The sequence below is a fragment of the Watersipora subatra genome, chromosome 9, assembly GCF_963576615.1.
Source record: "Watersipora subatra chromosome 9, tzWatSuba1.1, whole genome shotgun sequence".
Taxonomy (NCBI): Eukaryota; Metazoa; Bryozoa; class Gymnolaemata; order Cheilostomatida; family Watersiporidae; genus Watersipora; species Watersipora subatra.
Genome location: NC_088716.1, coordinates 51350336 through 51363211, shown reverse-complemented (window position 1 = coordinate 51363211; position 12876 = coordinate 51350336). Strand labels below are relative to the sequence as shown.

The following is a 12876-nucleotide window of genomic DNA, read 5'->3' as shown; positions in this document are numbered from 1 at the left end:
AATACCTACTCCAGACATAACCACATTATAAACAAACCTGTGGTATCGGAGTTGTCAAGAAACCATCCAATATCCAGCATAGTGAGACTAGATGACTAGATTTTACTGAAATTCTGAGTGTAGCCAACAGACCTCTGGCACATAGAATGATGTAGAATAGCAATATCGAAAGTATTTATACAACTGCTACTTGTATGAGCTGTTCACACAGTGACCAGGTGTATGTTAGCCTTAGCTTCTTATGGCTGAGTCGGAGAATAACAAGGTGAGTAATCATGTGACATGAGGATCTATCAAAGCATGCTAATTAAGGCGCATACAATAAGTTTGTCCTGACCTACAGAAAGAAGTTCATGCAGACCTACAGAAAGAAATCTCCAATCATAACCATCAATTATATGTACAAGCAGACGGCAGCAACTGCTGATGTTAAACCAATAGTAATATGTTGGGACAGTATTTTAAAGGTGGCTGCTTTCTTAAGGTGACAAACTTTGGAGGGTGTCTCCTTAAACACTTGCTACTTCCTGGTATTGATCCTCTGCTAATCGGTTACATAATTTAATTTTAAAGAATACTGTTACAATAGAGCTGTACAGTAAGAACAAGCCCCATGGGGTGACTACACAAACTAACAAACCTGCCTGCGCAACCTGCCTACGTGCATGCACCATGCCTAAATAAACATGTTGGTTTACATCTAGGAGAGGAAACAGGCTTACTCTGGAATGGCTAGTAGTGTGGGTTCCAATTTATTTATTTGCAGTTCACTCTGATTCATAAGCAGTCATTTATATACGAACAAGGATAATCTTGTTTGTAACAGGTACATGAAAGGCACCGGCATAAATTGAAACCGCACACAAAAATTTTCACATATTTTTTAAGGTTTTTAAATCTGTAGAAATAGGAGACTTTTATATAGTTTGATTATTGTCTTAAACTGAAATCTTTTAACACTTGGTTGATTTTTCTCATTGAAATTCAACACTCCTTGAGCAAAACATAGCAATGCAAATAGCTGCGCAAATGTTATTGCTATTATAAACCATTGATGACTCATGTTAGAATACAACTATCCTGAAGATACTTCAGTAAAGGTTTTAAAAAGCCTCACTCGACTGGGGCAAAGTCTCATTGGTCAATTCATTTCTCAACATGATGCATCATTTAGTAGTGTTGGTGTGCATAGCCACAACAGACATCTACACTAGGCATCTTCCATGCGTTTCTTCAGCGTATGTATATGCTTGTAGCCAAGCATTTATAGTTCTATCCATACTAGACTCCTACTATATCTCTATATTACTGTATCCATAGTCTCTATATTAGTATCATATCATGTCTCTATATTAGTATCATATCATGTCTCTATATTAGTATCATATCATGTCTCTATATTAGTACCATATCATGTCTCTATATTAGTACCATATCATGTCTCTATATTAGTATCATATCATGTCTCTATATTAGTATCATATCATGTCTCTATATTAGTAACATATCATGTCTCTATATTAGTATCATATCATGTCTCTATATTAGTATCATATCATGTCTCTATATTAGTACCATATCATGTCTCTATATTAGTATCATATCATGTCTCTATATTAGCATCATATCATGTCTCTATATTAGCACCATATCATGTCTCTATATTAGTACCATATCATGTCTCTATATTAGTATCATATCATGTCTCTATATTAGTATCATATCATGTCTCTATATTAGTATCATATCATGTCTCTATATTAGTATCATATCATGTCTCTATATTAGTAACATATCATGTCTCTATATTAGTATCATATCATGTCTCTATATTAGTATTATATTGTGATTAACAAGCAATGACAAATTTTACTAAATATTAGCCAGTTTTTAAAGCCAACAGCAAAACGATAGCAATTCTTGGCATAAAAAATGTAATTTATTTGGTCATTTGTGGGTATGAAAGCCATAAAGGACAAAGTCTGTTCCTTTTCTAAGATGATATCTTTCTCTATGAAGTTTTTAGGCAAAGCATTAAGGCACACCAGTGTCAGTGGAGCTCTTTGCTATTGTTGTCAGGACAAGCCTAGTTAACAATCAAGTACATGAGAAAAAGACAAGTGAACAAGCACTCAATCCTACATAAAAACATCAACTCTAGTACTTTACATTTTTATAATTCTTTTTACAGCAGCGACACACAACTCCTCGTACTTGATAGATAATTGTTCGTGAGCTAGAGAAATGCCCCAAGACCAAATCTATATGTCGGATTGCAGTCGGTGAGTGCAAAAATGGTTTTCTTTTTCCGGGTCTAATCCAACATGATCCAGCTGACTATATCACAACTACTGCTTGCAAAGGATTCAAGGCGCTAATAGCTTCTGCTAGTAGCATAAACTTGGAAGAAGGAAAATGATCAATGTCACGGTGAAATGTATTTATGTAGAAGTAAGTACATAATTGAAATACTAGTGAAACCCCATATTCCAAACTGGCCAACACTGGCAAAGTTACATGAGAAAAAACTGTTTGATTTTAATCAAATATAATGATGAACATTCTAATAGATAAATCAAAACAGGAAGGTTATCATTCGAGATGTTGAAAAGAAAAGGTCGTAAGAAGATATAGGAAGGTTATCGAAGATATAGGAATAGGCGAGGTTGTAACAGGAAATAGAGGGGCCCTTGAAGCTTTAGTAAATGTAAACAAGTCGCTATCACGTTTTTTTAGACATGCACAAAATACGAAACATGAAAAAGCACTCACCCTTGACGCTTACGATTTAGTGGAAGCCTAGCCCGCTGAGGTACTCCGTCATGTTCAGATTGAGATTCTCTCGCTGAAGAATTGCTCTCAGTACTCTTTTCAACGCTGTCACACTCTGACATGTTTGGCAACTATATCCAGGTCATCACAGCCTCAATTCTCCCTTCAACCTAAATACACAGGAGTTACTGGGTACATTTATACATCGGACAACTCTATACAATTTATGATGATATTTTTCTAAAGGCAAATTAGATAACTCTGTTCCGAGGTTTGAATCCTTTGTGTTTACATTGCACCAATCATGGGCCCTTCTCAAATATCTAGTCAGGCTTTACAGATCATGAGCATGCTGCGTGGTAAGCCTTGGTAACCTAGTTACATAACCAGAATCCCACAGGGTCATTCTCAAGCTGCTTTACACTATTTTACAGTATGTTGGTATTGACTTCCAGGTGACCACTTTGACGACGGACAGCCCAGCCAAAGCTTCTGAAGTCATCCTATCATTAGCTAGTGATGTTCACATCTGACAGAACTACACTTAAAAAATTAGCATCATTACAACTACTTCCTGCCAAGGTTGAGTGATTTCAGTTGCTGCATTCTCAATTACAAGTGTATTGAAGTTGCTAATAATATATTGTCAAATCAAATGCAAGCTATGGTTGCGATGTTCTGACTAGAAGAACTGAATTGAGCACAATCAGAGCCATTCGGTTGCAGTGGCGATGTTGCCACGACTCGAAGGTGCGTTCGAGTTTCCTATGCGTAGAATGTATGCATATATGGTTAGTTTTAGATTACAGTTGCATTTTCATAACAATTGTAGAATTCAAAAATTTTTGCAGTGGTTAGGTTCACGCTAGTGCACGATCACTGAGTCATCATTTACTGTTAACGAGTTACCAATAGCAGTGTACAATAACTGTTAACTGTGCACTTTACCAGTTAACTTTTTTCAGCCAACTGTTAAAAATTAACCGCATGTCCTCAATGCATAATTAAAAAACCATAGCCTATGATCTTCACAAATATAACAAATTTGTATGATGAATACTAAAAGTGGTTTCATTAAATTCATTCATGAGCTACCTTTCACAATAATTATAGAGTAATTACCATGTTTAGCGCATATCTTTGCAAGCAGAACTGAAAGATAGCTTCCATGGTTATCAATAGGAAAAGCCCTAAACGAATGCTTATCGCGCACACTATTCAATGATAAATATTTTTACATATTTTTGTCGGCCCAGAAGGGAATCTAAAAATACCCTTTATAAACACTGAAGACTCTGATAACGCTAGCAGTGGGTAGCCTTAATGAATAAGGGGCTAAACTGACTGATGTTTCGGACCGATGCGATCGCTGCTGTGTTCAATGTACTACTATTGTTCAGTGTACTGTCATTGGCCGCATGCTGCCAATAACATTAAAATACTAATGCTTAATTGGCAAAACATGTAATCATTGAGCCCACGTTTTGCATTTATGGAAAATCATTGAAACCAAAAGGCCTACTATAGCAATCCCTTGTATTTTTATCTGACTAGCAGAATGTCCGGTGTTGCTCGAGTATTAAAAATCAGCTTATAAACAATGAGAGGTAATGTAGTTGCCTGCCAAATTGCCAATGGATAATTTGAGTAAGCTTACTTATAAGAGTTAATTACTTGCTCTCATGATTGAGCACGCATTAAATTACGCTACCACTCTCCATGACGTTATGTTGTGTCGTAACGAGAGCGGTAACATAGTTGCTCACATATAACGGCATATATCACCCAATGAATCTATCAAGCTCATGTGGCCGAATTGGTAAGAGATTGAACTGGAGAATGGGAAGGTCTGAGGTTAAATCTTCTTTGATAAAGATTCTTTAGTTTAGTTCAAGCTTTTTAAACGTTATAGCTGGACAAACATGCACAATTTTTGAGAAATATATATATAGACAGCAATGATAAAAATCAATGAGTATGACCTCGATTACTTTATTGACCAATGTACAAACAGCATAAATTATTATCACAAAATAACAATATAAAGCATCAGCAAGATCACTAGTTTAGTGAAACCACCAAAGGCGATGTCTTTAGAGTCAGTGCAGACAACCTTTAGAAATAGCTCACACGCACAAACAATAAGAACAGACCTCACTTCTAAAGAATATATCATAGTTCATAATAACCATGTTGTCTTATAATAGCCATGTTGTGTTATAATAGCCATATTGTCTTATAGCAAACAAATCAATGATCGACTGAGTTTTTTTCACCAACCACCCTTATTCATTTGTGTTACCACATATGACCGATATTAACTGATACGTGAACACAATTCTGTATTCCTATTAGTTGTTGTGTAATTCTATATTATCATCGGCTGTTCTATTAGTAATTCTGTATTACTATTGGCTGTTCTATATATCATTGTGTATTACTATTGGTTGTTCTATAAGTAATTCTGTATTATGATTGGCTGTTTTATAAGTAATTCTATATTACTATTGGTTGTTCTATAAGTCATTCTATATTACTATTGACTGTTCCCTAAGTAATTATGCATTACTATTGGTTGTTCTATAAGACATCGTGTATTACTATTGGCTGTTCTATAAGTAATTCTATATTACTATTGGTTGTTCTATAAGTAATTCTATATTACTATTGGTTGTTCTATAAGTCATTGTGTATTACTATTGGTTGTTCTATAAGTCATTGTGTATTACTATTGGTTGTTCTATAAGTAATTGTGTATTACTATTGGTTGTTCTATAAGTAATTCTATACAGTAGTACTATTAGCTGTTCTATAAGTCATTGTGTATTACTATTGGATGTTCTATAAGTAATTCTGTATTACTATTGGCTGTTCTATAAGTAATTCTATATTACTATTGGCTGTTCTATAAGTAATTGTGTATTACTATTGGCTGTTCTATAAGTAATTCTGTATTACTATTGGCTGTTCTATAAGTAATTCTATATTATTATTGGCTTTTCTATGTTACTGCTAGCTGAATGCCAGGCCTTGCACGAGTAATGAAAAAGTTCTTGCATAAAAAATTTATTTTTAATTGGTTAAGTTTTTTTACCCAATGAATTTGAGTAACTCCAGCTAGTCTAAATGTTTACTATAATAAGCACTGTGTCCATCCCTCTGAAGCGACCATTAGGAAAAATGAGTGCATCAAGATCTCTCACACAATCATGATCTTCAAGCATGCAAGCTGAAGCATGAAGCTTGCTACTTTAACCAATCAGCATTTAAGATTGGCAGGTGCATAAGTATGTGTATATTTATTCAATTGTTATGCCTGCTTGATGCGTGGTCTAATGAATAGCTGCCTGTCTGCTGAACTGGAGGTTCTGAGTTCAAAACCAGTGCAAAAGCGGATTTGTCATTATTAAAACTTTATCGCTATAACTGGACACACGAACAATAAACGACAAACACTAAGATTTATATTTAAGACTAGCTGAATACCCAGCATTGCCCAGATAATAAACAAATCTTTGCACAAAAAATTATTTTCATTTAACACATACAGCATTTACCAATTCAACTTTTAAAGGTTGACTTGCAACAAAATTCACATTACAGTTATTTGGTATCAAAAGATTCGTCATGTCTTACTCTATTGTGTTGTAGGTGCCAAATATGTGGGAATGTGATTAAAAGCTCGTAAAAGCTAAAAACGAACAGAAAATCGCAGCCACACGAGATCGCCCTAGTTTGGATTCGTTTTCCAAAACGGCTAAAATGTGACGTATGTGTGCTAAAACGGCTAAAATGTGTGCGAGATAGTTTATGTTTACACTTTCATGCATCCTTATTCGTCGAACTATTTTCACAAATATACTTCACGCTTGCGATAAAAACCATGTCTATTGTTCTTACGCGTCTATTTTATCGGCATCGTAATGCTGCAACTTTGAGCACTGATATCTCAAAACGTAGCATAAAAATATGTTTAATTTTTTAAGCTTAGCTTGAACGATTGCATATCATCCTCTGATAAAAATGATGAGCCTTTTGGTCCGCTATGATGGTTGAAAAATGCTGTAAAAAATTTTCGCGCCATATAGCGGGAATTGTAAGTCACGTGATCAGATAATGTTAGTTTCAGTTCAAGTTTGATCTATCGCAAATAGCAAACACGCTTTCTCATATTAAACTTGTTTATTTCAATTCGTCATCATGACTAACGCGCCACATAGTGTTTGTGCAGCTGCCAAGCTGAGAAGCACCTTTTTTTTGGCCAAGAGCTGAGAAAAGACCAGACCTTCACCGGGCGTGGAGCAACTGGGTGAAGCTGGATGTGACAAACTTTATTTATTCGCCTGCTTACTCTTACCTTTGTTTTCGCCAGTTCAAAGACGACATGTTTTCTAACCTGTTTGAATACTCCACATATCACCAAAGCACGTGAGTAATTTATTTTATGAACTACTTGTATTAGTAGTTGTAACTCGGGTTATTTGCTAGTATTCTCCTAATAGTACTGTATTAATCTATATTTAATATAACAATATTAATGTCATTTAATTGTAATATTATATTATTAGTATTTTATCTTTTTAATTACGTGTATTATTCTTATTATAATAACAAAACTAATTCATACTGCATATCTATCTGTAAAACGTAATATATTAATATATAATTGATAAAATAATGTTGTTTCACGATTAATTTCGCCAAATTTCTTAACCCCCACTCACTTATAGATATGTTATATAAAATAGTTATTGTCATTTTCTGGTATCATCGTTAATAGCATATTAATATTATTAGTTGATTATTATTAGTATTAGATGAAGAGTTTGTGCCAACCACTGAAGACTGGGAAGAGTTTGAGCGCTATGTTGGCCAGCGTCAAACGCTCTCCAATTACATGTAAGATAGAGCTAAACTAAACCAAACTTGACAAAATATAAAAAATATCCATAGAGTTATTACTCACATTTTATGTTTACAATATCATGGATTCTGATAGGGTTTTGTAAAATCTTTGTCATGATTGCATGGCTATATATTTATTCTTTTTCTGATCAAGCAAATATGATATAATAACAGGAAATGATGTTGTACAAATCTTATTGCAAGTCAACTATTGTGTTGTGATTTCAGACCCGAATCCTCCTTCAAAGAGGAGAAAATAATAGTAAGTGTGACAGCACTCCAGCGACTATTTCACTGTCACACCTGTGCCCTCCCCTGCTCATTCACGATGGTGCGAGAAGGCGGATGGGTAGAGTTCAAGGTTACATGTGCCTCCTGTCACCGATCGTACACTTGGGAAACAACTGCCAGGGTGAACAGAGCTCACGTCATCAACCCCCTGCTGGCAGCTGCATCACTCTTTTCTGGCGGATGCCTTACGCAGAACCTCCGTTTTCTGTCGCTCCTGAACATCGCAATACCAAGCCACAGCGTTTGCCTCTACCAACAAAGAGAATACTTACATGGTGTGAGTGTTAATATTTACTCATAAACTTGGAAAATGTGAGTAAAAGCTTGACACACTAATTGAATAACAACATTTAGAAACAATTTTTTTCTTGAAATGAAAATATGTCATCCTTCAAGCAAAATATATTATAATTCAAAATTCTGATTCTTCATCATAATATAGCACAAAAAGGGGGAAGAGGATTCTACATTCTTAGACTAATGATAATGATACAAATTAATCTTGTATAATGAAGTTTTACAATATTTTACAGTGTATTGCTGAGCAGTACACCCTGCATAACGAGGGATTGATGGCAGCAATCGATTGGGAGCTTGATTTGGCAGGTGACGGTAGATGCGATAGTCCGGGGCATTGCGCACTATACAGAGCCTACACTATGATGGATCAGAGCTGCGGTTTAATAGTCAGCAGCCATCTTGTCAAGGTAAAACTTTGACAGTTTTTACTTCACAGCCTGACAAAAACCCAAATTTTTTAGTAGTTATCAATACATAAACATGAAGTTGCTCATCTAGCTAAATAGTTCATTCAAATAATGTGAAAGTAATTGTTGGTCGTAACTTTCTTTACTTTGCAGTCAACAGAGACCACCAGCTCTAACACCATGGAGCTGGAAGGCTTCAAGCGATGCCAGTCCGATCTAATTTCCCACGGCCTGAGAGTGAGGTCCATTACAACGGATGTTGTTACAAAGGTTGTGTGCATACTGCAAGCTTGTGTTTTGGCTTATGCCGCAAATTTGTCGCCGTGAGCGACGGCCTCTACCTGCATGCTTGGTGTCTAAGATTCAGGCTCTTTTCCCACCAACGGATGATGAAGAAGAGTTTGCAGACTTGCAAACAAGATTTGCGGCATAAACCAAAACACAAGATTGCGGTATGCACACAACCTTTTCCGAACATTTGGCGATGGCTCTCCAAATGGGAATAGATTATCTACCAAAACAACTATTGAAAAACAATAATTGCTGATCATCAAAATAATCTCGATCTTTATATAATAAAATCATAAAACTAATACACTCTCTACTGTAGTAAGTGTACAAGCCAAATATACCAGTTCTCCTTGTGTTCCACGAGTTCAGAATATGTGTGTTCAACTGATGCATTAAATGTGTAACACAAGAATTGTAGATAATGCTTGATACATTAGCATAGCCTTGGTGTTGTTGGCATTAAATGAATATCCAACTCACTATGATATCGCAGGTAATTATTCCACCTCAACTCAAGGGGTGCAGACGCCACAAATTCGTTTACACCAGGATGCATACGCAGGCATTCATGCTCCCCTCGGTCAAGGAGACAATGCGCAAACTCAGCATAATGGCAGCACAAACATTCAGGAAGAGGTGGCATGTCTTGACAACGCTCGCAGGCACACCACTCTGTAGCCGGTGGTATTAGCTCCTAAAGAAATGAACAGATATGTCTATGCAACCATAGCTAATACATCAGGTCGATGTTATCCAACAGTATATCAGTGCAGCACTAGATTTAAATATTAAAATTGTTAATGTTGTCATTCGAGAAAAATCTGTAATTATTTTTTCGCAATATTGAAGCGATAATTATCATCATTAAAATCATATATAATAATATTCGTTCTATCACTCTCAAGCTAAAACTATTACTACTGGCTAGCTTGGCACATAAGAGCTGGCTAGTGGCGGTGCTTACTTGCTGGGAGGTTTGATTCTGTTGAGGATCTTCTTCAGATAGAGCGTCAGGCTCGAAACGCCAGGGTCTTAACTCTTCAGAATTTGATATTATATATTTGAATTTTTTACGATCGCAACTCAGACATGAATAGTCGAACGGAATGGCCAAGCCGAAACTGTAAAGTAGCGAGCATCTATATTTGATACGGGGTCTTAGGTAAAACCCGAAGTGATTATCATAAACTATTGCTACGATAAGTTTGATATTGAGCTTTTTATTGGCCTTTCAATTCACGCGAGAACATCACGTGACAAGACAATAACCATACAGCGCGGATACGTCATCGAAATCAAGAGATTCCAATCTACGGCGGCTTTTTGTTTTTGAGCTTTTAAGAGCTTTTAATCACATTTCCACATATTTGGCACCTACCACACAACAGAGTAAAACATGGCGAATCTTTTGATACCAAATAACTGTAATGTGAATTTTGTTGCAAGTCAACCTTTAAACTTCATATAATGAAAAAGGAGTTTTGTGCAGTTTAAATAAATTGAGACTATGATTACTAAAAATGATTTGATACCAATACAACTAATACGAACTGAGAAAACAAAATAAAAATCATGAATTAATAATGATGATGAGTAAGTAAAGGTTGTGTATAACAAAGGTTACTGATGCAGCCGCACGTTAGGTATCAGCTTGTTACGTTCAGAATGATGATGGACGATACTGGTACCTCTCGATACTGGTGCAGACGGATAGCAGTGCGAGGGTGGTTTGTCTGACCGACTGGAGAGAGAACGTAGAGACCATTCCTACTCAAGCTAACACAATATAGAACCGGCCATGTGAAAAGTTTTAGCTTTTAGTTACAGCTTTTAAAGAATGACATTACAGAACGAGGAAAAGAAACGGTACATTTGAAATGGAAACGACACATTTGAAAATTACAAATTAAAAAAATTAATAATGGATTTTAAAATAGCTTTTAAAAAAATTTGAAAAAAAGAACTCAAAAGGTAGCATTAATTCATAGTAAAAGGTACATAACCATTCAGCTTGTAACCTGCAATCGTGATAAGGATAAATGAGAAGACAATCGATAAGAATGTTATGCGTTATGTTAAATGTTATGCGCTCTCGTTCGATGACTTGCGATTTGATTGTTGTAAGTTCTAATCCTCAGTGAATCGCAGCTTTCCTTTTTAAAACTTTATCGCTATAACTAGACAGATGAACGACAGACAAACGCTGATATTTAGGTAAATTGGCTGTGACTAAAGTAATTCTACAAATGTATATTACTATTAGCTGTTCACAGGATTGTTAACTTATACCAGATGCTAGTCACCATGGGTCGACCTTGTCAATAATTCTTTTTTGGTGCTAATGTTTGAATGTTTATGTTTGAATGTTGATGGTTGTTTATGTTGACACGTTTTGTAGTAATTAATTCTCAAATTTCGAGTTATAAGTTAAAATTACGTTAAATTATATTTGAACATAGAAAACTGATAACTCTATGGTAGAAATTCGGCATGCAATAGTTTAAATCTTTACGGATAAAAATTTTAAACATTTCCAATAGTTAAAGGATTACTGGTATGACCAGTCCCATGCAGAACAACCATCATACATAGAGCTTGCCTTGACCATTAAAAGCTAGTAGCCAGTTCTTCTGCGTTCTCATGTATTCAAGGATAGTGGAAAAGATCAACCATAGAGACTCATTGAATCGCTACTATGCCTAGGTCAATCACAGCACACCAACATGAATTCCTCTCAAAGGGATTGGTTTTTACAAGGAATAATGACTACAAGGACTCGAGATCTCATTTTAACCAATTGTTAGTTGTATTCACTAACACTATTCCCATAGTTAAAACATCAATTTGTGAACCAGATATAGCCTGCAGTTGTTATGGGATAGTCTTTTATATCATAACGTTTTACCTCTAGTTATCCACATAAACAGAGTTGAGTAGCTCCTAACAGAACACCATACCACTGCGATGTTTGCTTTTGCATCCACATATTATCTGCTTCTCTAGAGGTGACAGCTTCTTCAAAACATTTTCTAGATCTTTAGTGAGCCAAAATAATTCGAATGACATAAATCGGTGGCTTCACGAATATTATATTTAATACACGAATCATCAGCATGAATCACCAGCTACTAAAAAACACCTAAACAAGATGCTTTGACACGTTGACTCATCTTCACCTATTCACAACGCTGTGACGCTTGGAATTGTACCTTCTTCTACCATAAACATTCGTATCTATTGAACACCATTCATGTGTACTGACTTGAAAAACATACGCCCCTCAAAACAAAACACCAATCTACACGTACATACCTTGCAACAAATATTATTTCCTGCTCGCAGTTGGGTGTAACCTACCTTCTTGAAATGGAAGCGACTGTTTGGATTATCCAAGCACATATGTATAGATATCCTATTTCGTGCTTAAAGTCGATACAATCATCAGACGCTTGCAATTAAAGATGATCGGCTATAAACCTCTGATTCATAAACCTTGGGAATCAGCTAGCATCGCTGCATAAGCAAAGCCAAACTAGTAGGTCAGTTAGCAATGGCCTGTTCAACCTGCCCTCACGTGTCAGAGTGCATTCCTATTCTAGGTTAATCAAATGCATAGGGATAAAAAATTGATAACAATAAATCTTATTGATTCACAAGCATGAATGCAGGCCTGAAGCTATAATTGACAATGTGGCTGATCGCTGCTGCAAACTTGATGACCACGTGAGACATAGTTTTTGCTTGCAGCTGTTAGAGGATCTTGTAGACACCCAAATGACAGGAGATGCACTATGAGTCAATAATGCCGTTAAGATAGGGATTAGCAACTAGTGATATGAATTCTCGCTTCCTTATCGAGGCAATCCTCACTTCTTCGTTGACCCTCATGATTTATGAGTGCAGAGTTGCT

The 12876-nt window shown here is 35.8% G+C and overlaps 1 protein-coding gene and 1 long non-coding RNA gene across 2 annotated transcripts in view; one reads left to right on the top strand and one right to left on the bottom strand.

Annotated features, from left to right (window-relative positions):
* The window catches only part of LOC137405389 (NAD kinase-like), a 32134-nt gene that overhangs the window by 12989 nt on the left and 6269 nt on the right, over nt 1-12876 (bottom strand). The window contains exon 3 of the mRNA XM_068091630.1: nt 2773-2942. Within this exon, the coding sequence (XP_067947731.1) occupies nt 2773-2894 (122 nt within the window). The 5' untranslated portion in view covers nt 2895-2942. The remainder of the gene's footprint in view (nt 1-2772; nt 2943-12876) is intronic.
* LOC137404595 (uncharacterized) lies at nt 8113-9014 on the top strand. Its single transcript, XR_010979715.1, has 3 exons — nt 8113-8245; nt 8502-8675; nt 8829-9014. It is a non-coding gene; the product is annotated as an uncharacterized lncRNA (long non-coding RNA).